The sequence below is a fragment of the Pan paniscus genome, chromosome 1 (assembly GCF_029289425.2).
Source record: "Pan paniscus chromosome 1, NHGRI_mPanPan1-v2.0_pri, whole genome shotgun sequence".
Lineage (NCBI taxonomy): Eukaryota > Metazoa > Chordata > Mammalia > Primates > Hominidae > Pan > Pan paniscus.
Window position 1 is genome coordinate 79,932,537 of NC_073249.2, and position 25,706 is coordinate 79,958,242.

A 25,706-nucleotide genomic window follows, 5' to 3' on the forward strand; every position below is an offset into this window, starting at 1 on the left:
ATCAAAATTATTATCTTACCAGAGATTCTAGTTCTCCCAAAGTACGACTCCTGCTCAGCCATTTCCTGCATTCTGCAGTGCCTACTGTGGTGACCTCATGGACAGTTTGTTCCCTAAGCTCAGGAGGTAACGCCTGGAAGGAAATATGTTGCCACAGAGGCAGATTTTCCGCTTCTTTTGGGGAAAATTTCTGGATAAACTCCAGCTGAAATAAGTTGTTAAAGAAAGAAGAGTAACATGAGACAAGTCAGAGGAATGGATACACAAAAGCTAAGTATTAGTTTCCACATTTAATATTTCGAGAAAGCTTTATAATGGTATGGTAATATCTACATTCCAGACCAAGGTAACATAAATGAACATGCTTTATTATTATTGTTATTGATGCTGCATTGGCTTCCAAAACAAAAACACAGCTTAAGTGGAGCACAATATAAATGCACCAAGACATCAAATAATGTATTTCATTATTAGTTATGTCAGATATCTTATCATGCTCCTACTTACCAATAAGTCTTATTTTCCTATATACTCGTCACCTTGTACAGTTAAGTCAAAAGTAATATTCCAAATATACAAACTGGATTTAGTCAACCTTCATAGCTTACTATTATCTCACTTGATTATAGCAGAGAACTTAAAGAAGCAAAGATTCAGCTTTCAAATGAGTTAGCTGGTTCTGTCCTACTTTAGACAACATACTAAATCAGTTTCACAGAGGTAAGCCACAAATCAAAAAGAGCGTGGTTGGCAAATCCATTCCACCACTGAAATAACCAAAGTGCTTACTAGGTTAACAGAAAAGTACTGTTTTGTTAAAATGCAGATGTTAGAGACTAGATAAAAATGGAAAACAAAAGTTCTAAGAAACAGTTTAAATGTTGAATCAGTTTTTGGTAGAAAAATGGTGAAAACCAATGCTGCATTTAATGATTAAAATAAGTATAATCCAACTAGGAAGTATATTAGTGTATTTTCTAAGAAGTAGAATAATTCAATTTAAAATATTCAAAATCTACTTGATGAAAACTTTTCCCATACCAAAAACTAAAAACCCACCAAAAAAAAAAAAAAAAATTAAATCTGACAGAGAAACTTTTCTGTCATATGCTATATTTGTATTTCAATTTTATTTCTTTTGTGGAAAATATTTACCAGTCAATGCAAGCTAGAAATCATGTGGCTATCTGCTGTGACAGAGGCTACAGCCAGAAAAACAGATCCCTTGATGAGCGAGTGTCTATTACAAAAAGCAGCTTTATTCATAAAACCAAACTACATCAGGAAAGCCAAGAGAACTGTGCCAACTGGTAAACATCAGTTCAAATATCACCTTTCTTTATAATAAAGTCCAGTAAGTAAGTGAACTACTTCCCTTTCCAAAATAGAAACTAAAAAAATAATGTCCTGGACAACATAAAAGGGTAGGTATTGCCAAAATTTGTTATAGAAAGAGTTCAAGATTCTATTCTGAGGTTGAAAACCCTGGTTTCAACACAATTCTAAAGACTTAAAACTGCTATGACAAAATAGTTCATAAAAGACTAAAGTATAAGGGGACAATACACAGAGAATTATGACTTCTTAAAATTGGAAAGAGAAAAAATACACTTGTGGGTTTAAAATGCAAATGCAGTAATTTTTACTTTACATTAAAAAGGTAGTACAATTATCAGTGTGCTTAGATAAGGCATATTAAATACTTTTCCCTCAAGTAGGTAACCTCCTTGTATTTTTGCTTTTCTTGATACAATGGAATACTACTAATAGTTACATACTAAAAGAAATAATGTGATTTCAATAATTACTCCTATTAGAACAGTAAATGCATTCTAACATCTTTCTATTAGCATTTTCTTCCAAATTAGCATCATAGACACCTTTGTTTCTTAAAGTATATCATCACCATACTGGGATTAACTATTTTCATTTATGTTAAGGTGACATCACTCGTAAAAAAATTTGGGTTCTTATTTTACTATTTAAAAAGACACCATCTTGTATGCAAATAGCTGAATAATTATTTCAAGTTTCATTGCTCGCTTCTCCTTTTTTCTCTAATATGCTTTCTTACCTTTGCTTCTCTAGTCCCACCACCTTCCACATTCATCCTGTAACATGTAACTCAAATGCCATCAACTCCAACTCCTATGCCTACCTGTTCCCATACTGCACCTCTTCAGAAATGACTGTCTCAGCTACAAACATCCAACAACATTTGATTTGTGCCTCACTTTTGGCATTCATCACAAACCACTCTTTAATATGAGTATCTTTATAAATTTATTATTTCTACTAGATTTTATGTTCCTTAAGATATCATGAGATAGTGCAGTGGTTTCCAAGTTGTTTTTTTACAATAAGACAGTCTTGCTATGCTGTCCAGGCTGGACTTGAACTTTGGGCTAAATAAAAAGATCCTCTGATCCTCCTGCCTCAGCATCCCAGATCAGCTGTTAGGTGTGAATTTGTGGAAGTTATTTAATTTCCTCAAGCTACTGTTTCTTCATCTGTCAAATGGACACAATATTATCTATCCCACAAGGCTGCTGTAAGGACTAAATGAATTAAGTTCCTGGCCTGGTACAGTCTCAAAAATATTATTTCCCTTCCTCCTTCATTTAAGAGAAAGGATAATGTCTTAAGGGGTTAAAAAAAGGGCCAAGCAGGAGAGGAGACCTAACATTTGTTAAATGGTCTTTTCATGACATATGTGTATCTTATCAAGTTTCTTAACTGCCATATGAGTATTAGTATCTATCTCAATTTTATAATTAACTCTCCTAAGGACTCTTAAAATAGGTATGCAGATTCAGGTTTTCTTAAATTTTATCACAATAACTTGTACATAAAGAAAATCTGCATTTGATAACTGAAGATACAAATTAAAAGTAACCCCTCATTTACCTATAATTTACATATCTGATAGTCTCAATTATTTGGAAAAATTTAGAAAACTGAGAGTAAGAGATCTCTAGGCATAAACTATAATTTATCTAATTTAGAACACTGCTTCTAAACCTCATAGCTAATTCATTCTGAGTTATATTATTTTAAAAGTTAAAATTTCATAACCACCTTGGGAAAATAATTTTATTCCTGTTGTATAAATAAGAAAATTGAGGTTAAAAGGAAAGTGACAGCTGAGCTCAATAGCTCACACCTCTAATCCCAGCACTTTGGGATGCCGAGGCAGGAGGATCGTCTGAGTTCAAGTTTGAGACCAGCCTGGGCAACATAACCAGACCCTGTCTCTATTTTAAAAAAAAAAAAAAAAAAAAAAAAAAGGAAAGTGACTTTCTTAAAGTCTTATGACATGTGACCCTTTCCCTCCCAGTCCCACTTCTTCTAAGATATCTGGAGTAGAAAATTCTTTTGGAAGCAAGCAAGCTCCCCATGCTCTTAGAGGGCTAATAGGTGGGGCTACCAAAAGAAGGCTAAGAGGTAAGTGTAGTACCTCTGGTTCCTGGCCAACCACTCTAGGGCAGGAAAAGACTTGGACTTGAGGCAAAAACCCTAGTCAGAAATAACTCCTAGCATTTACTGAGCACCCTCTTAAACCCAGCACTGTCCTGTTTTGCATGTATTATTTCCAAGTCTTTACAAACTTTTTCAAAATAGTTATACATATCTTCTGCTTTGCAGACAAGGAAAATGAAGTTCAGAAAGGATGACTTGCCTAAGGTCATGGTATGCCAGGATTCAAACCGAGGACCACAGGACCTTAAAGTCTAATCCTCTTCACTAATCTAGTGGTTCCCAAGCTTAGATCCAAGTCTGACTCACGCAGGAACTTAATGATAGTACCAACAAAAACAAATTATTGAGCCTTACTTCATACCCATGCCTCCATACCCAGCCATCCACAGATTAGAGTCCAGGAACTTATATTTTTAAAAGAGCTCCTACAACAGTTCCAATGTGACCAGTCTGAGGGACTGCACTAGGCCATACAGGTTTATGTAAGTAAAGACCACTAAGAGCAAAAATAATATTCTAGCTCTTCAAAATAAAAGGGGCAGGGGATATAGAACCATTTCATATCATGTATCTCAAATATGTATGAAAAATAAGGGGAAAGATCTATTTCAGGAAGACAGAATTAGAATAATTATCTATAACTCAAAGCAAGGACATCAAAATCTATACCCAGCAACAAGCACAGCAATCAACATGTCAAAAATTTATGCTTAGATCACACCAATATTTAAATTTAAAATAAATGGAGGCAAGGCCAGGCAGAGTGGCTCACACCTGCATCTCAGCACTTCGGAAGGCAGAGATGGATCACTTGAGCCCAGGAGTTTGAGACCAGCCTAGGCAACATAGTGAGACCCAGTCTCTACAAGTAATTTTTTTAAAAATTAGCCAGGCATAGTGGTGTGTGCCTGTAGTCCCAGCTACTCAGGAGGCTGAGGTGGGAGGATTGCTTGAGCCCAGGAAGTCGAGGCTGCAGTGAGCTGTGATCGAGCCACTGTAAAACCAGCCTGGGTGACAGAGCGAGACTCTGTCTCAAAAAAAATAATAAGATAAATTTTTTAAAATGGAAAAAAAAAAAGGCTATCAAAGGAGTCAGAATCCAACTCTGAGCAGCTTCACAGACAGTGACAAAGATGATATCCTTCCTTGCCTGATGGGGTGGTGCCATGAAGAAAAAGAGACGCTTCAACAGTATTGATAGGTTGATGAGTTGATAACATTCTCCAGGGCATGACTTTATCTGGAAAAAGACATGAGAGAGAGAGAGGAGAGACTGACTAATTTAGAATCAGAATTTTTACAAGAAGAGAATATGCCAAAATATTAATAGCAGCTCTTTCTAGGGGAAAAGATTGTAGGTAATATTGACTTTTAATTTGGGGCTTTCCTTATCTTCAATGAATCTAAATTTAGAATGAGATTGAACTTCTGACATTATATTTAAAAATAACACTGTAATTTCTATTTCTAATTATCATTTTGATGATAACTGGGTATGTCAGTCCTCCTACTCAAAGACAATTCATGGAACTTTTTAAGATCTAACTACAATAGTAGAGAGGTAGATAAAACTCTACAAGACAGAAGCTTCATTGAAAGATGTTACAGGGGCTGAGTGTGGTGGTTCACAACTGTAATCCCAGCACTTTGGGAGGCCAAGGCGGGAGGACTGCTTGAGCCCAGGAGTTTGAAACTAGCCTGGGCAACACAGCAAGAACTCCATATCCACAAAAAGTTTTAAAAATCAGCTGGGCATAGTGGTGCATGCCTGTAGTCCCAGCTACTCAGGAAGGTGAGGGAGGAGGACCATTTGCACCCAGAAGTTTGAGGCTGTAGTGAACTATGATTGTACACCACTGCATTCCAGCCTGGGTGACAGAATGAGACCCTGTCTCTAAGAAAAAAACCACCACTAACAAAAAAATTTTATAAATTCAATTTTATCAATTCCTATCATAATATAGTATCATTCCATCCTGGAATCAATTTTATCATAATGAACTAGAAGAAATCCATTCCTACAACATAATGCACTAAGAAAGCTTTTATTTAAAGGAAACTTGAGACATAAAACACATAACATAAAAATCACTCTTTATCTGCTTTGTGAAAGATATGTTAAGGATTTAGTAAAGTGTGTAAGTGATAATCCAGACCATCAGCCATGGAGACATAGATGTCAGCTGTTCAGGTTATTACACACCTCACTGGATCTGATCTACAAAATCCTTTAAAGGTAAACCAAGAAATATATGATACAATAAGACTATTAGAAAACAAAAGATGTATGGCCCACATAAGATCTTAACGGCCAGGGACAAAAATATGTAACAAATAGGTCATAATCATCTTATATGGAACACATAAAACACCTCAGAATTTAAAAGCAAAAAATGTTAATGTTAAGAAGATGAAATCATTATTAAATAATTTTCTGTCTGTACCCATTCATAAAACATGACTTCTTTTGCCAAAAGCATCTATCAATGTCAAACTCAAGTTCCTCTCAAATCATCTTGACTTAAAAAAAAAATACAACAAAATCAAGAGTCGACTTGTCTAAGGCATATTAGAGAGACAGAAGAGAGAAACCTCTTGGCCATCAATTATAAGTCGCTCTTATTTTCTACTTTGCATTCAATTTTAAATGTAATTTCAATTAACCCAGTCTTTCCTTCCCAGAACAATTACTGAAATTACATAAAATCCTGAGAATATGAGAAAACATTCCCAGTTTCACACTAACGGTTTTTTAGTACATCCTTCTTAAAAGCATCAGCATTAATACAAGACAAAGACTGTCAAAACAATCTTGTTACTATGATATTTCTCCCGCCAATATTCACATTCTTAAAGATTATCATATCCCCAAAGGAAGTGCATAGAAAGTGGGTGTTTTAGGCCTTGTAATTCTACGCACCAGATGAGCCACTATGGTGACATGGTGTGCACAGAGTTCAGCAGTCCCATATCTGCAATATAAAAGAGAAGGCAACTATGTTTATACAATTACTCAGAAACATAAGGAGATGAACTTGCATAAAGCACTAAATATTCTGATGAGGACATTAAAAACTGCCATTATTTCCATGACCAAATAATATCACAATATACAAAACTCCCTAAACAGTACTCATCTATTGGCTTGAACCAAAGAAAGAACTTGTTTCCTAATTTAATGCTGTAATATGAAATCAAAGCGTTTTGGGAATTATTTTTAAAGGATTATTGAAACATAGTTTTTCTATAAGCTTACAATTATAAAATTATCTACTGTCAGTCACTACTAATAACCAATCCAAAGAACAAAAAAGCAAATATGTTGTACCGAGCAAGGAAGCACCATGCATCCATAGCTAACAAAGAGGTGATCATATTAGCACTAAGTACAGCATTCAGCAGAGCAGCATCCTAATCAAAAACAGAAAAATTAATTTATTTAAATACTAAAGTTCACAATAAGCAATAATATTATATTTCTCAAAATAAAACAAGAAAGCACTATCAGAATCCAAATAACAGATCCTCAGTGGGGGAGTTCTACTTTCTAGTATCTGAAAGGACACTGCCATTCCCTCAATATTTATTGAGCACCTACTATACATTAAGTACTGTGCTGTGCTATGGAGAGTTCAACATGATTTTAAATGTAGTAACTCAATCACTAGGATCCACAAAGATTCTCTAAGTAGCCTGAAATATTCAAAACAACATAAATAACATATATGCTTATATTCTTCTTTCTGCCTTTATTCACATACAACATTTAATAGGTGCTAGATATTGTGTTATATCTGAAATGCTACTGATCTTTAAATTTCAGATATTACAAGTATCGAATTCCTAGAATTTCTTAACCTCTTTTCAAATCAAATTCTATCTTTTTTAAAATCTATATTATGTCTGAGATCTATAAGAGACCTGATACTACAAGCTATTTACTTTTCTTTTGAAACTTAAGTACTACATATTTTTCCTCTTCTCACATTGTCTTTGCATACCTCCCCACCCAAAATGTTTTCTCAAATATTTTAGCCAAATATTAGATCTAAATAATACAGGAATCTGGGATTACCATTTTCTAGGACACAACTAAGTTTTACTCAAAAGGAATATACTAAGTATTCCCACATTTTCTTCTGTATATGAATCACAATTTCAATGAAGAGAAAGCAAAAGTGTAACCTTAGCTTAGCACAGTAAGTAATATGCTTACCAGTTCAGCAAACAGTGAGGGATGAAAGGAAGTAATAAATGTACACAGATGAACACAAACATGCTGATACAAGGTGACAGCCACCTCAGCTTTCCCCTTACTCTTTAATCCCTGTAAATGAACAGGTAGAGAGAGTTCACCAGAACACTGCTCAAAACTGTAGAAAATGGCTTTGAGTAGAGATATCCTGCAGGGAAATTGAGAACATTGAACCCAACATTAATAACATTTACTAATTAGCAATTATAATAATAATATGTAACATGGAAGGTTGTTTAAGCAGAAAATGTTTCAAGAGGTATAATCAGCAATAGTTTCCAACACGTGTGAATATGTACACATAAAAGGAAAATATATTCACTGTCAAAGAAATTCCTTAAAGGAGAATTTTCCTGAACATTTTTTGCATCATTTACCAACTGTTTATCTTGGTACTGAGTTACACAAAGTCAAAGTTCCTCAAGGAACTTGAAACTTAAATAGCTAAATTAGATATTATATGGAAAACAGAAAATAAGTAGCAGACGAGGAGTCACTTTAAGATTAAAATGGTTGAAGAAACTTAGAGGATTTAAACAACAAATTAAAAATAGTCAAGTTATGGGCAGGGTGTAGTGGCTCACGCCTGTAATCCCAGCATTTTGGGAGGCCGAGGCGGGAAGATCACTTGAGCCCAGGAGTTGGAAGACCTGGGCAACATAGTAAGACCTTATCCCTAGAAAAAATTTAAAAATTAGCCAGGACAGCTGGCACACACCATTAGTCCCAGTTATTTAGGAGGCTAAGGTAGGAGAATCACTTGAGCCCAGGAAGTTGAGGCTGCAGTGACCCATGGTCATGCCACTGCACTCCAGCCTGGGTGACAGAGCAAGACCCTGCTCCAAACAAAAAAAAAACAAAACAAAACTGTTCGAATTGTAAGTACGTAAAGAAGACAAAAGCACGAGTAAAAGCACACAAATAAGGGGGTGACAGAAGCAAGGAATATGTGTTGAAAATGAATACAAGAATGAGGAGAAAAAGCAGAAGATGACAACAGTATGGGACAGGCTTTAAATCCAAAGCTGAGAAGTTCTAACATTATGTTTCAGTTTTTGAGCAGAATAGGAAGCTCAGAGCCAGGTTTAGGGAGACTAACCTCATCGTGGTACACAGAATGGGATAAAGGAAGAGGTGAAAAATTAGAGCACAGAGTAATCCGGGAAGAAAGAAACTAGAGCCTGGACTACGGTGTTGGCAAGGAAGATGATTAAAGGTTAAATTTGCCAGGATATACCTTACAGTGTCTAGTGTTCTATTTATCAGAGCTCGTTTTTAAATGTTTCTACTTATAGCTACTCTATTACAATCAATGTTTATAATGCTGACCATTAAGCAATACTGAACAAAATTAAATATTAAAATATTTTTAGCATCTAATATAGGTTTATATATTTTATATTTATCTGCTTTTATAAAGTAGCAATATATATGTGTGTCTACACAATAACTATTAACATAAATATCTGATAAAAAAAAAAAACAAACAATTTCAAGACCATTCCAAACAACAGGGCATTCTTAACCATTGGTAATATGACTGGATAAAAACATGTTTGCTACCTGGTTGTAGTTTCTGAGACCTGGCTGTCTGTGCACCACAGGGTTTGCACTTCCTTAGGCTGAGATGGCAGCTTATCCATGACAACAACCAGAAGAAGACATTGTGGAAACTGTAGTTCACATGGCAGGTCTTACATGCAATAAAAACACATTAATTCAGCAGAAATCTGATTAATACGTAAAGGAATAATTTTTTTTTGTTTGAGTCAGAGTCTCACTCTGTCACCCAGCCTGGAGTGCAGTGGTGTAATCTCAGCTCACTGCAACCTCCACCATCTGGGTTCAAGCGATTCTCCTGTCTCAGCCTCCCGAGTAGCTGGGACTATAGGTACATGCCACCACACCCAGCTAATTTTTGTATTTTTAGTAGAGATGGCGTTTCACCATACTGGTCAGGCTGGTCTTGAACTCCTGACCTCGGGTGATCTGCCCACCTCGGCCTCCCAAAGTGCTGGGATTACAGGTGTGATTCACTGTGCCCAGCCAGGTATAATTTTTAAATAAGAAATATGTTTCAAGAAAAGAAAGTAAAAGAAACTTAATAAAAATTTCTTAATTGTAAAAAAGAATGGCTAGGGGAAATCAGTGTCTCTAACATGTCATAATAGATGATTTATCATTAAATCTATTTTGAAGCTTACCTAATTTACTGTCCAAAACCACCTGCACGAAAGGCTGAAATGTGAGCAGCTGACTGATAAGTGGATCCAGTGTCACTAGGAAAGCACCTGCTATTTCCTCTTGGTGTGCTTTAGAAATCCTGGTAGCATAAAGGCTTGGAGGAAACTTGCTGGGAAGGGAGAGAAAAAAAACTCATTCATTAGTAGCTATCTTCTAATTTTAGGTAGAGTAAGTACTATAAACTGATGTTCTGGTAGTAAAAATATATTAAAAACTAAGTTTTTAAAAATAAGTGTGCATTTTATAAAACAAAATTCAAAGTACTGAACTGATACCAGAATTGGATCAAGATCTCTAAACTAAACATAGCCATAATTCTATAAAATGAGAAGTTGATAATCTTAGAGAAATCTTTGTTGCTTTGAGGCACTGATATCATTTTCACAATATCCTTAAAAATACTATAAAAATCTAAATCTTAAATCAAAAGTAAAAATATATATTGAAAAGACTATGTCTGATAAATTCTAGCTTATTTCTATTAAAAGTTGTTTTTAGGCGGAGCGTGGTGGCTCATGCCTGTAATCCCAGCACTTTGGGAGGTTGAGGCGGGTGGATCACCTGAGGTCAGGAGTTCAAGACCAGCCTTGCCAACATGGTGAAACCCCGTCTCTACTAAAAATACAAAAATTAGCTGGGTGTGGTGGTGCATGCCTGTAATCCCAGCTACTCGGGAGGCTGAGGCAGGAGAATCACTTGAAACCAGAAGGCGGAGGTTGCTGTGAGCCAAGACTGCGCCACTGCACTCCAGCCTGGGCGGCAGAGTGAAACTCTATCTCAGAAAAAAAAAAAAAAAAAATGCCAGGTGTGGTGGCTCACGCCTGTAATCCCAGCACTTTGAGAGGCCGAGGCAGGCGAGGTTGGGAGTTCAAGCCCAGCCTGACAAACATGGAGAAACCTCGTCTCTACTAAAAATACAAAATTAGCCAAGCATGGTGGCACATGCCTGTAATCCCAGCTACTTGGGAGGCGGAGTCAGGAGAATTGCTTGAACCTGGGAGGTGGAGGTTGCAGTGAGCCGAGATTGCGCCATTGCACTCCAGCCTAGACAGCAAGAGCGAAACTCCATCTCAAAAAAGAAAAAAAAAAGTTGTTTTAAAATAGGCAGAATGCTGAATTTACTATGAATTAATACTCAGTTTCTCAGAAGCAAGAGCTTTACAAGAAATAAACCGTATACTAACACTGAAGAATGGAAAGATTATTTCATGAAAATGTCTCAGTAACTGGATTTTAAACTGAACTTCAACCAAAACTTATGTGAACTAAGATATGTATTCTATATTTTTTTGCCACATTAATTGTAAACTTGACAATACATGAGAAAACTCTGTCTAGCAGAGGATAACAACATTTTAAAGTATGCACTTAAGATAAACACTTGAGGTTTTTGTAGAGTGATGGAAAAAGCACCAATTTGTCAATTAGTTACATGACTTTGGTTCATTCATTTGCCCTCCCTGAGACTCAGTTTCATCATTTGTGACGTTGATTCTGAGTTACTGTGAGGATTAAATTATAAGTAAATAAAAGACATATACAAATAAAACATAGTAATGAAATTCCACAGACTTGAATTACATCTACTGAGCATCATTGCAAGAATTTATTTTTTCAATCAAATATTTTTAAATTAATTTGACATATGTTCACTAAGTGCCTATGTATACATGCCATGCACTGTTCCACGAGTGGGTGATACAGTAATAAAGAGAATATACAAAGTCACTGTCTTTATAGTTTACAATTCTAATGAAAGGGGACAGTTAACAGACAAGTGTACAAGTAAATACATAATATAGCAGAGGTTAATTCAGTGCTGTAAAGAAGAAAAATAAAACAAGGAAAGAAAGACAAGAAGTTCTATTGATGAAAGTCATTTTGAGGGGTTGAGCAGAGAAGTCACATCATCTGATTTATGTTTTTTATCATTTACTTTGGCTACTTTGTGGAGAACAAACTAGCGCGAGGCAAAGATAGAAAGTTTTTTGCAAAATCCAGGCAAGAAAATAATAGGGGGTCAGATCAGATGGTAGCAGTTCAGGTGATGAGAAGTGTGTGTACGTGTGTGTGTGTGCACTGAAGGTAACATTGACAGAACATGTTAATGGGGCAAGGTTTTTTGGCCTGATCAATTTGAAGAACTGCCACTTAAACTGAAATAAAGAAGTTACAAAAGGGACAGATTTTGTTGGGTATGAGGATGATATGGGTGGAAATCAAGAGTTCAGTTTGGGACAATTTAGTATAGATGTCCTGACTAGTAGTTAAACATTAAAGGAGACATAAACTTAAAGTCTTGAGACTAAATGATAATAGATAGATAACAGGCCTGAGGAGTAAGTGCTGGGACACACTTAACTTAGAAGAGAAACCTGCTAAGGAGGCTGAGAAGGAGCAGCTAGTAAGACTAGAAGAGAACCAAGAGTGAGACATGTCCTAGAAACCAACAGAACAAAGTGTTCAAAGAAGAGGATCAAGTGCTACTGACAGGTTACAGAAGGACTATAATTGACTACTGGATGCAGCAATGTGGTGGTCACTGATGACCTTAACAAGAACTATTTTGATGAAGTGTTGGTACAGAAAGCCTGATTGGACTAGATTCAAGAAAGAGTTGAGACAGGGGTATAGACAACTCTTTCTAGAAATTTTGCTGTAAAGAAAGGCAGAGAAACGAGACGGTATTTGTAGGAGGACGTAGAGTCAAGAGATTTTGTTTTGTATTGTTAAGATGGGAAAAATAACAGCATATTTGTATACTCATGAGAGTGACCCAGTATGGAGGAAAGGCTGATGATGCAAGAGGGAAAGGGAATAATTGCTGGTGCAAGGTCACTGAGCCTGTGAGAGAGGATGAAATCCAACGCACAATGGAGAGGCTAGTCTTAGGGGCACAGTTCACTCATGGGAGTGAGGGAATGAATATATGGGTCTAGATACACATAGAATAGTAGATGTGTTAGAGGAAACATACAGCAGCTCTCTTAATTGCTCCCATTTTTCCTCAGTGACACAGGAAGTGAGGTCATTGACAGTGAGGAATTGGGAAGGTGTTGGAAGATACAGGAAGTCTGAGGAAGGAAAGGTGTGAAAAAGTTGTCTGGGACACTAAATGAATTATGAAGCTGCAACAGGACTGCTGGATAAATGAACTCACTTTGTGTCAAATTTAGGGCTCTTTGGAGGAAACCAACAATTTTAGAAGTCACTTAGCCCCCATCTAAATTTTGATACCTTTCTGTAATTCAGTTCTTTTCTGAGATGGTTTCAGAAAAAAGACTGTCCTGTAAAGTGAATTACAGAAAGGTATCAAAATGTAAATTTAAATGGAGGCTAAGTGACTTAAACTTCATAGAAACAAAATAAAAATAAAGATTAAAAAATGCCAATAGAAAAATAAAGGTATACGTATATTTGTGTATATATATGTTTATATTTGCCATTGGATTTTATCACCTACTAATTATTTATTACTCCTGTATAAGGTACTAATAAAATACAAAGATAAGCATAACTCATGTGGAATGTATCTTTCAAAAGCCTCTATCTCCAATTATTTCAAGCTAGCAGATAAAAATTACTAAAACATTAAGAAAAATTATTCTATTTTATCGTAAAATGGTAGGTACTTAAGCACTGCATGGCACAGATGGCATTGTTATATCTTAATAATCATATGGCATTCTTCTTACCTGTGTATCTGAAGATACAGTTGGTGGAAAGTACAGCAAGAATCAGAGAGGAAAGGAAGAAATTCCTAAAATAAAACAACTCTATTCATTCTTTGCATAACAATGTGTCTCTTTAGTACATATAATCTCACAAAGGTATGCAAAATAACATAAAATCCTGAATGTGCCCCCTTTTAAAAAAATTATTTGTTTTTCTTTCTTTTCTTTTCTTTTTTTTTTTTTTTTGAGACAGAGTTTCACTCTTGTTGCCCAGGCTGCAGTACAATGTTGTGATCTCGGCTCATGCAACCTCTGCCTCCCAGGTTCAAGCAATTCTCGTGCCTCAGCCTCCCAGGCAGCTGGGATTACAGGCATGTACCACCATGCCCGGCTAATTTTGTATTGTTAGTAGAGGAGGGGTTTCACCATGTTGTCCAGGCTGGTCTTGAACTCCTGACCTCAGGTCATCCACCTGCCTTGGCCTCCCAAAGTGCTGGGATTTACAGGCATGAGCCACCACACCCAGCACTAAAAAAAAATTCTTAACATGAGAATGAAAGGAGGATGAGGCTAAAAAACTCATTGTTCTATTTAACCACAATGTTCAAACGTTAAAAACTGTGTCATAATTTTAAAGAGGGCTGCGTATTTGAGAGTCATCAGAACAGTAGCGATAACTGTAAAATAGAAAAGTTGTCGACCGGGCGCAGTGGCTCACACCTGTAATCCCAGCATTTTGGGAGGGCAGGGCAGGCAGATCACCTGAGGTCAGGAGTTCAAGACCAGACTGACCAACATGGTGAAACCCCATCTCTACTAAAAATACAAAAATTAGCTGGGTGTGGTGGCAGGCGCCTGTGGTCTCAGCTCCTCGGGAGGCTGAGGCAGGAGAATCACTTGAACCTGGGAGGCAGAGGTTGCAGTGAGCCAAGGTCACGCCATTGCACTCCAGCCTGGGCAACAGAGCGAGACTCTGTCTCAAAAAAATAAATAAATAGAAAAGTTGTCAAGGCAGATTATTTGCAAAGATGAGCAGAGAATGCTTACAGCAGCCAGTGAACAAAACATTATTAGTAAAAGATATTAGTGGTTTTTTAAAAAACTATTGTCCATGTTCAATTTGTTTTTGACTTAGTCTTCTGTTTTTGACGAAAGGGTTTCCAATGACGATTTATTATAGTCAGAATGCCATGGCTGGTACCCTGGCTACTGATACACTGCCATCCAAATTGGTCTTTCTGGGCAGCTGCCATTTAAGAGTAGTTGGCTGCTTCTTACACTGGGTTCCCTGCAGCTTGCAGGGTTTGTATTCCAGTGGCAAAGACACATTGTGGGAAATGTACCAATGGCACTTGACGGGTAGTTGTTACCCATCTGATATTTACTTGGTGTGTAGGGAGGCAAAGTTTTCTCTAACTATGCTGCTTGTCTTTTTGAAAAAATCAATTCTATCAGGGGAATCTTTAAAAATTTTCAAATGACCATCAGCTTTTTCCTATATCTTATAATACAATAAAAACTATTTTTTTTTACTTTCTAAGACATAGTCTAACCATAAATGATAAAGAAATCACACCTGTACTTAAATCCCAGCCTTACCGGTTTCTAGATATGTGACTTGATCAAGTTATATGCTATCTGAGCTTGAAATTTCTATTCTGTGGAATAGGGATAATAATTCGTTTTCTGAGAGAACTACAATTAAATAAAGTAACGTATAATAAAGCCTTACCTTAGCGTAGTGCAAAAGGGAGTTGGCAAAAAAACGACACAATTTGAGTGTTTTCTGAAATAATCTGTAGTCAGCATTATCCTGATCCAAAAAGGGAAATAAGAAAGCATAATAAATAAGAAAAGAATATAAATTAGCTAAGCTTACAAATGAGACAATATTTTCTAAAAACAAAAACAAAAAAAACTCTCTTATACACAGTATAAAATTTTTCCGAGAAAATATAACTCTTCTTTGAATTATTAGGTGCAATACAAATAACAAATGACAACAGAGGTATTAAATTAAATTCTACATTACTGAAAAGAAAAGAAATCTTAACCTATGATAGCAAAAGAGGTGATCCTTCTCAGTTGATCTGAAAGTGAAAGAAATTTAAATATCTTATTCTTTGTTACATGGGGATCAATTTAACAGATGGTCAAAAGAAAAAGGTCTTACAAATCAAAGAAAGAATGATATATAAAAGAAAACAGGTAAAGACATAAAAACACATTTCACAAAAAAGACAAAACAAACTGCTACTGAAAAATATCCAAATTACAACCTAATTATATATATTTGGGGAAGGGGGAGGTTTGAGGGTTATTTGATTAGCAAAGATTAAAAAGACTGATAATATCCCTGCACTAGTAAGGAAGTTAACAAGCACTTTCTTTTACCATTGGTGGGAGCATAAAATAATACATTATTATTAAAAGTTGAAATGTTAAAACACCTTAACTGAGTAGCAATTCAATTTCTGGAAATACAGTCTATAGAAATACTAGCATAGGTATGCAATGTGACATTTTTGGCTGCTCTGCCTATGGAGTAGCCATTCTTTATTCCTTTACTTTCTTCATAAACTTGCTTTCATTTTACTCTATGGATTCACCTTGAATTCTTTCTTGCACAAGATCCAGACCTCTTTTGGGGTCTGGATCAGGACCCCTTTCCAGTAATAACTTCCTGGCAAACCCTGTAGGGACAATACTGAGGAAACCTCCAGCCCCAAAAAGCAGACTGCAGCACCAATTAGTCAACTTTCGTTAAGTGGTGGGGTACCCAGGTGACGAAGAGGATTGGGTTAGAGGCCTAACTTACAGGAGTTAGAGTCTCTCCTAAGACAGGGTGGGTTTAAACGCCCCTCTTAATAAAAGGAAAAGATGCTTGACTGAACTTTGGTTTGCGGCCCAACTTAGGAAAATTAGACTCCTTCTTAAGATTTAGGGGGTTAGAGATCCTCCTCAGTAAAGTCCCTCTTGGCTAAGAACTGGTTTGGCACTACGGGATGTTAACTGCTATTCTCTTTGGATTACTTGGCCTTGCACTCCTGCTGACAGCAGTGGGTGACAGGATTAGGCATGTACAGAATCATGGGACGTGGGGAGCTTTTATCTTCCCCAAAAGGGGAAACTTGAGCTGATGGGACTGCTGAAAAAGGTCCCTTCACTACAGACAAGTGCTGCCTGAACTTGATTCAGTGTCACTGCAATGGAGGGGTCTTTCTCAGGCCTCCCTGAGCTCCTCACCTTCCCCACCCTGCCACAGGCAATGCTTTTCTCCCATTCTCTCCTTTCCCTTTCTTATCTTTTCTGTCACTCAGATCAACTGTCCACTCTTTCATCTTGCCCAGAGACCACATGTTGAAAAATGTCCTTAGGAGCTTGACCTTGTAACCACATGGCAGTACTTGCTCTTTGTCTCTACCATCCAGAGGACAGGAATTTGGGGGTTCATGTTTTAATTAGCTCTAAAAATTATCTTGAGCCTTTGCAAGCTCAAAATTGGCTGCTCTGGGCTCCTTCTGGAAAGAACAATGGAAATTGCCTAGTGCTGGAGCTCAGCAGCTAAGGCTTTGCCATTTCACAATGGCTGGCGGCCCGGGTTCAATCTGGCAAAGGCAATGAGTACTTTCTGGTTGATATCTGTGTGACCTTTACCATTTGTTGATTCTCTTCCCCTCCATGAACTGTCTTGAATTTTTCTTTCTCTGAGCACCTGGAAGGTTACCTTTGGTAACATTCAAAAGCCAGAAATATCCGCACTTTGGCATGGCTAAAGTCGGGTAATAGGGGATTTAAAAGGACGTTTTAAAAAGTGCTGTGGTTAAAAGTCAGCTTAATTCAAAGTAGACATTCAAGCTCTAACAGCCTGGGACTCCATCGGAAAACAGAGGGGGCACCACAGATCCTTTTTTAGTGAAAACCTCTATTTTCCTCATGGAACCCCAAGAATTAAAAGTGGATAGATCCCTCTCAAAATCTAAGGCTGTGTTCTGTTCTGCTTTGCATTGCATTATCTGATGTTTTTCACTTTGGAGGTATCATAAATTACTTCACAGAGCTTTGGTATATAACTAGGTAGGAAATATACTTTTGGGGATAACTAATGGCACGAGGGGGATACTCAAGATCTTTGCACATTTGGATCAGAAGCATGCTCTTGGCCACTTAGAAGGTATGGGGATGTTCCCACCTTCCCCTCAACCCCCATTGAGAGATACAACTCCCATGAGTGATGGGCTGATCACAGAATAGACTGATTGGCTTTGGGTTACTTTGCAATGAAATGCATGGTAAAATCATTGGACTGCCTTTTTCCATAGTGTTTCTCTTTTGGGAATCCAGGATCCAGTATACAAATGGGACACTTAATTTTGGCGGATCTATTTTGTGTTCCAACTGTGCCTGCTTATTAGGCTGTAGAAACCGCATGCTTTCCTGGCCCTGTTCCTCCAAGGGCTCTACCCTAAAGCCAGTAATCCAATTAAGAAACTGGCAAATGAGCCAGGGGTGATGGCTCACCTGTAATCCCAGCATTTTGGGAGGCTGAGGCAGGCAGATCACTTGGGGTCAGTAGTTCAAGACTAGCCTGGCCAACATGGCAAAACCCTGTCTCTACTAAAAACACAAAAATTAGCCAGGTGTGGTGGCTCATGCTTGTAATCCCAGCTACTTGGGAGGCTGAGGCAAGAGAATCACTTGAACCCAGGAAGCGGAGGTTGCAGTGAGCTAAGATCATGCCATTGTACTCCAGCATTGGCAACAGAGCAAGACTCTGTCTCAAAATAAATAAATAAATAAAACTGGCAAATGAAAAATCTTATAACTACTGGATCTCTTCTTCTGTATATTTATATGTATTGTGTATGAAATATAAAAGAGCTTGATAACTGGTTTAAAAACAATGAACACTTAAATATTTTGTCAGAAAAGTAAAAAGTGGAATGCCTTTTAGTTCATGTGACTTAAGTAATTTCTGGGAAATACAGTTTTAAAGATTATTGGTAAAATTAAAATATCTTCAAAATAAAGACGTGGTTTAAATTAGGCAGGTTAGATATTAGGTTTGCTAAATGCTTTAAGGTCATAAACTGCTTCTTTGACTTTTGAAAACTGTTTAACTTTGGAGCAGATTCTAGGTAAGGCCTGGGGACATGTGGTGTTAGCCATGCCCCCTAGCTATGCTAGAAAGAGTCAGACCTTACCTACACTTCTGTTCTGTGTCCTAGGCTCCATACCTAGTACATAATTAGAATTCCTTACTTACCAAGGTTTTCCACCATAAGTAAAAGTTGCTAAGAGTTAACATTGTAACATGTAATTGAAGACTACTGAAGAAACAGTTTTACATTACAGGTATGTAAGGAAAGTGAAATGTGTTTTTGGTAAAAGATTATAAGAAAGCATGGGAATGTGGATTTTTGACCTAGATTAAAGGGGGATAGGATTGTTTTAAGTTAAATAGGATAACGCTGAAGGTTTGAGCAAGTTGTACAACATTTGTAAAAAATTAATCTTGCAAAAAAAAAAATCTGTGTGAACATATTGGCTAAAGTTAAAGGGGTATTATTCAGTTTTTCTATAAATTGAACACTGGAAAAAATCACAACAGGATTTCCTGAGAGCAATAATCTACTCTTTAACAAAAATTGTAAAGAGTTGTAAATGGTTTATGAGAATCTTACCTTATGGTTATATTGATTAAAATTAGATTTTATACTGATTAAATTTTATACTGATTAAAATTAGATAGATTTGTCTATACAGTTTTATACTGATTACATTTTATACTGATTAAAATTAGATAGATTTGTCTATACAGTTTTATTAAGAATTGGGGTTAACATCAATAGGACACTAGTGCAAAGGTGAAACTTGGCTTTTTTGGTATAAAAATCATACAGGAAGCATAGTCAAATATAAAATGATGTTTGGCTTTCTTTGGGCTATATTTGTATAAATATGTTATTGGCATGTGTTCCAAAATTATGGGAAACAACTATAATTCTGATATGACTTAATGTATACTATAATTGTTATATAAAATTGTTATCTGCCACAGAAGTAACCAAAATCCCCAGTCAATTATGGCTTTAACAGAGGCTGCCCTAAGGCTTTTTGTCATCCACAGACAATTGTTGTCTTGTTTAATCAAAAGTTGATTTTTAATCAGCTACAGGACTTTGACAGGTGCTTTTCAATGCAGGTTTCTGATAACTTTGGCAACTGTGACATTAAAATAGAGGAAAGAAATTTCCAGGACTCTGATGAAGAGCTGGAGCGTTCGTGGATATCAAACAGGGCAAGCATTAACTACATGGACTGAACTAACAGAAGACTGAAGTAATTTTTTTTGTTTGTTTGTTTAAAATGTTGCTGATTCTTTGTTTTACTTTTCAGAGTCAAGAAAACTTCTTTTGAGCTGTTGTGAGCTTTTCTTTGAGCTGTTTAACAATTGAGTAAAGTATATCGCTGTGAATAAAATTTGGAGCATATTTGTTTCTGATTTCTCCAGAATTTGGAACCTATTTATGAATATTCTTAACTTACAGCAATATAGTTATTTGCATAAGTGCAATACAAATGTTTTCTTTTGCAACAGGACACAACTGGAGAAACTGGTTATTTTACCAAGGCTTTGGCTGGAATAGTGTGCTTTCCTTTAAGGAATCAAACTTGACTTATAAAGCCAATAAAGGCCCTTGGGAAAACTTGCCTCATACCTTGTTTATGCAGTCCCTGTACAGGGTTCCTTACCTGTGGTAAGTAAAGAATGTCACTTTCTGACAGGCCCAGGAGCCCCAAGTTATCTTGGGACCTCAAGAGGAAAGGAATTTATCCAATTCATATTTTAAAAAGTCTTATCTGAGTTTCCTTATGAAACAGAGTTCCATCAAAGCCAATTTTAAAAAGCCCATGTGAAAAATAATTATTCTTGCTGTACTTTATACAGATAATCAGACCAAATATAAAAAAGCAAATCAGTCTTATCATGATTTGCCTTTAGTAAAAATGGGAGACTGGAGAGAGAAAAAAAATTATGTTTCAAAAACTATGGTACACTTGTTATTAGGTGTTTTTGAGTGTTTTTCTCATCAGTTGTTCTTGAGGGTTTTTTCTGCAATTTAGACTAACCCTGCTTATTCCTGTGAACCAACCAGTGATCTCTGGCTGCTGCTCAGAAGAAACAAGAGAGATGGTAATGTGAAAATCTGGATCAGTATTCTAATTCTGGGCCCATGCTGGAATCAGCTTGGTTTCCAACAGTTGCCCAGTTCATGGAAAGCCTTCTTATTTAGTTTACTTGGGATAATTTTACTTATTTTGCTTTACTGTTGTGGAATATACTGCTGTTGTTCTCTGTGTAGGAATACAAGATAATTCTGTGTAGGAATATGAATTACTGAATATTTTATTAAATCGAACACTTACTAATCTTCCAGATATCACCTTTTTTTGGAATTGAGAGTTATGAATGGCCCTCATCATACTGACACTTTCTGACTGATCTCCTCTCTACCCCGAATATAAGAGACCCCAATAGTTAGGCAGGAATATCATCATCCCTATTCAGCCCGAAGAAGTTATAGAAGATGTCTATTTGTCCCTCTACAACCCTTAGGATTAAGGGTTCCCTTATAAAAGGGAGGAGGGAAATATGTCAGAGGTGTTTTAACCAGAGGACTCCATCTTGAAAAGGGGCTGGGTAAAATGAGGTCAAGACCTACAGGACTGTATTTCCAGGTTAGGCATCCTAAGTCACAGGATGAGATAGGAGGTCAGCACAAGACAGGTCACAAAGACCTTGCTGATAAAACAGCATGCAGTAGAGAAGCTGGCCAAAACCCACCAAATCTAAGATGGTGACAAAAGTGACTTCTGGTTGTCCTCACTGCTCACTATACACTATTTATAATGCATTAGCATGATAAAAGATAATCCCATCAGTTCCATCACAGTTTACAAATACCCTGGCAACAACCAGAAGTTACCCTATATGATCTACAAAGGGGAGAAACCCTTAGTTCTGGGAATTGCCCACCCCTTTCCCAGAAAGGGAATAATCTACCCCTTGTTTAGCATATAAATCAGGAAATGGCCATAAAAGTGGCCAACCAGGAGACTTAGGGGTTGCTCCACCTATGGAGTAACCATTCTTTATTCTTTTTTTTTTTTTTTTTTTTTGAGACAGAGTCTTGCTCTGTCACCCAGGCTGGAGTGCAGTGGCTCGATCTCGGCTCACTGCAACCTCCATCTCCTGGGTTCAAGAGATTCTCCTGCCTCAGCCTCCCGAGTAGCTGGGATTACAGGCACCCACCACTGTGCCCAGCTAATTTTTGTATTTTTAGTAGAGATGGGGTTTTACCACGTTGGCCAGGCTGGTCTCCAACTCCTGACCTCATGATCTACCCACCTCTGCCTCCCAAAGTGCTGGGATTACAGGCGTTAGCCACCGCGCCTGGCCTTATTCCTTTACTTTCTTAATAAACTTGCTTTCACTTTACAAAAAAAAAAAAAAAAAACTTTTTTTATATAGTGAAAACTGAAATGTACCAAGTGTGCATCATGTGGAGAACACCTAAATACAGTTGACCTTTGAACAACATGGGGTCTAGGGGTGCCAACCCCCATGTGGTCTAAAATCCGAGTATAACTTTTGAGTCTCCCAAAACTTAACTACTAATAAAAGCCTACCACTGACTATAAGCCTTACTAATAAAAAGACCCGATTAACATATTTTGTATGTTATATGTATTAACACTGTCTATTTACAAGAGGAATCATCTGTCTGAAATGGCAGGTAATTGCAGTTGCAGACCTCAATTTACAATATGTATCAAGGAATTCTCGGGAGCACTTCCAGGATCACTAGTGGCACTTCTTATGGGTTTCCATATTGCATTAAAGATGATGAAAAAATATGGAGGCACCTCAAGCGATAACTTTTTACTGAGAAAAGCAATTTACTTACTGGAGAGACAAACTGCTCATGTGGGGATGGTTAGTATCACATGGCCTTGCAACACTTTTCACAGTAACAGCAACAGGAAGTGGCTATGAAATTATTGTATATTGAATATATAGAAAATAACGGCAAAAACTGCAATTACTTTTGCACAACCTAATAGTACTACAATATGTACCACAGTTAATTTTATGCAGTTATGATTTAATACTGCATATTTACCTTTGTTTACATTTCTCTCAACTGCATGGTACCATGTATGGTCTCTGTGTGCTAAGTTTTGATAAATTTTAACCTTTGATAATAGATTTGTATTATTTTATGGTAATAAATGACAATTTTAAAAAGTCTGCATAAGTTGACCTGTGCAGTTCAGACCTGCATTGTTCAAGGGTCAACTATAAATTTATAGTATAATCATATAAGAATCAGGTACATATATCTTCATGGACAGAGAAAGCCCTAAGGATAAACTGTTAAGTAAAAAATCAAATTGTAAACAATTTGTATAATGTAAAAATTAATTACAAAAATTGAGTCATTCTTGTCATACCCAACTAAAACAGAGTCAACAGGCCTAGGGGAAAAGCACTCAGGGCACAAAACATTTCTCCCAAAATGTAATTCTCTGTAGGCCTGGCTGCTGAAACTGCCTGCTGTAACCGGAAACCAGTTTTATCTAAGGGCTACTGAAAGAAACTAGTGCAACTCTAAGACCAGTGTTACCCACTGCCATCACTCACCAATCAGAGCTTGACAGCTCCCCAAATCTAGTGCCAATGGACTTTCTTGAAGAGCTATACGTAATATGTCTCCTTTTTTATAAGACCGCTAACCTTCTCCTTTTTCTGTGGACATACCGAACAATTGGTCTGCATGAATACTCCAAAGTGCAATTACTTCCTCCCAAATAAAACGTTTTGTTTTCAGAGATTTGTCTATTGACTCTAATGATAACATAATCCTATCATTATTTTTAAATGTGTTAAACCACCCCCAAAATAAATCAAAACCTTTCCTGTGATTCTTTCTAGTAGACGAAAATAGGATTTCACCTTCCATGTTAGATACTTGTGTAATATGTGTGAGTTTTCTGATTACATATTACATTTGTAAATTGATAAAACAGTGGGTAGTGCCAATAGTATGCAAGGAGGGCTATAGATTCATCTGCCTAGATTTAAGTCCTGGTCCTACTACAACTACTATATGATCTGGGGAAAGTTATTAAACCTTTCTGTGGCCCAGTTTTCTCATCTATAATGAGGTTAATACAGGATTATTGTGAGATTTAAACAGTGTCTGACATTTAAGCAACTTAGCTCAATAAATATTGGTTGTTCCACCACCCAAGTTTATAATACACACTATAATCCAAACAGCTTTAAATAGTGCCATAAAATTAAGTCAAATAAATTACTCTTTAATTTGTGAATTATTTCATATGAAAATAACATATCTTAACTTATATGTTAATTGGCTATGTTTCTTTTCCAATATAGCAAAATCTTCATTAAACCCAATCAAAACAGAGTTGGATGGTTCGCTAATGGAATATGATCCCTCATTTTGACCCTTATTAAAAATATTTGAAAATAGTCCATTTTCCTCAGCAGAAATAGGGTAGATGAAAATTCACCTTTCTTTGATCATTTTTTTTTTTTTGAGATGGAGTCTCACTCTGTTGCCCAGGCTGGAGTGCAGTGGCATGACCTCGGCTTACTTCAACCTCCACCTCCTGGGTTCAAGTGATCCTCCTGCCTCAGCCTCCCAAGTAGCTGGCATTACAGGTGCGCACCATCACTCCTGGCTAATTTTTGTATTTTTAGTAGAGACGGGGTTTCACCATGTTGGCCAGCCTGGTCTCGAACTCCTAGCTCAAGCAATCTGCCCACCTCGGCCTCCCAAAGTGCTGGGATTACAGCCATGGGCCACCACACTCAGCCTTTTCGATTATTTTGAAGATGAACTCTAATACGGTGCTATGCAAATTTAAAAGCACAAAGTTTATTCTACACTGACCTTATAATCAGCATAGACGTCATCATATCACCATAAGAAACCTTTCCTGACTTCATCACTGGGTACCTATCTTGTACTCCCATGAGCCAGCCAATACCCAGTCCTCCAAAGATCATACCATTCTATAATAATTACCTACTTACTTGTGTCTCAGGCTAGACTCTAAGTTGTTGAGGGCACCTACAACATTTCCTGGCACAGAATAAGTACTCTGGAAATACTTGTTAAATGACTGAATGAGTGGTGACACACAACTTATTTGTTTGCTTACTTTAAATTTTCTCTCTCATTCAAGAGGAAATTACACAAGATTTGTTCGAAGCCTCTAGCTTTACTTCATTACTAAATAGCATACTACTAATTAAACCTAGAGTTTTATTTTTACATTTTCAAAAAGCAGGTAAATAACACAAATAACAGTCCCATCTTTGATTTACTCAACTGTTTAAAACAAAGTTTGCATCTTAATGCCAACAAAGAAGGTGTGGGTAATATAAGCAAGGAAGACCATTTTTCAATGCTTTAAAATATGAGCACCATTCTTTCTTTCTTTCTTTGTTTCTATCTATCTAGACAGGCTCTCACTCTGTTGTCCAAGCTCTATCTATCTATCTATCTATTATCTATTTAGATAGATAATCTATTATCTATATAGATAATCTATTATCTATTTAGATTATCTATCTATCTATCTATCTTTCTATCTATCTATCTATCTATCTATCTATCTAGACAAGCTCTCACTCTGTTGTCCAAGCTGGAGTACAGTGGCCTGATCATGGCTCACTGCAGCCTCGATCTCCTGGGCTCAATGCATCCTCCCACCCCAGTCTCCCAAGTAACTAGAACTACAGGTATGTGCCATGAGGCCTGGAGAATTTTTTTATTTTTTGTAGAGATGGGGGTCTCCCTGTGTTGCTCAGTCTGGTCTCAAACTCCTGGGCTCAAGCAATCCTTCTGCCTTGGCCTCTCAAAGGTGCTGAGATTACAGGCACATTCTTTCTTTAATAAAACAATTAAAATACTAATAAAATTTAAATGTAGCAGGCAATAAAATCTAAGTGT

At 36.8% G+C, this 25,706-nt stretch overlaps 1 protein-coding gene across 6 annotated transcripts in view; it reads right to left on the reverse strand.

The window, feature by feature from the left end:
• The window catches only part of FIRRM (FIGNL1 interacting regulator of recombination and mitosis), a 62,008-nt gene that overhangs the window by 20,361 nt on the left and 15,941 nt on the right, over positions 1-25,706 (reverse strand). For all 6 annotated transcript variants that reach the window (XR_004666845.2, XM_008978288.4, XM_063604012.1 and 3 more), the window contains 9 exons: positions 15,386-15,466; positions 13,675-13,739; positions 9,940-10,088; positions 9,299-9,428; positions 7,697-7,883; positions 6,809-6,891; positions 6,401-6,452; positions 4,631-4,720; positions 20-205 (listed from right to left, as the gene is read on the reverse strand). Coding sequence is in view for 5 of the 6 variants with exons in the window: in XM_008978288.4 (XP_008976536.1) it covers positions 20-205; positions 4,631-4,720; positions 6,401-6,452; positions 6,809-6,891; positions 7,697-7,883; positions 9,299-9,428; positions 9,940-10,088; positions 13,675-13,739; positions 15,386-15,466 (1,023 nt within the window). In the remaining variant the exon portion in view is untranslated. The remainder of the gene's footprint in view (positions 1-19; positions 206-4,630; positions 4,721-6,400; positions 6,453-6,808; positions 6,892-7,696; positions 7,884-9,298; positions 9,429-9,939; positions 10,089-13,674; positions 13,740-15,385; positions 15,467-25,706) is intronic.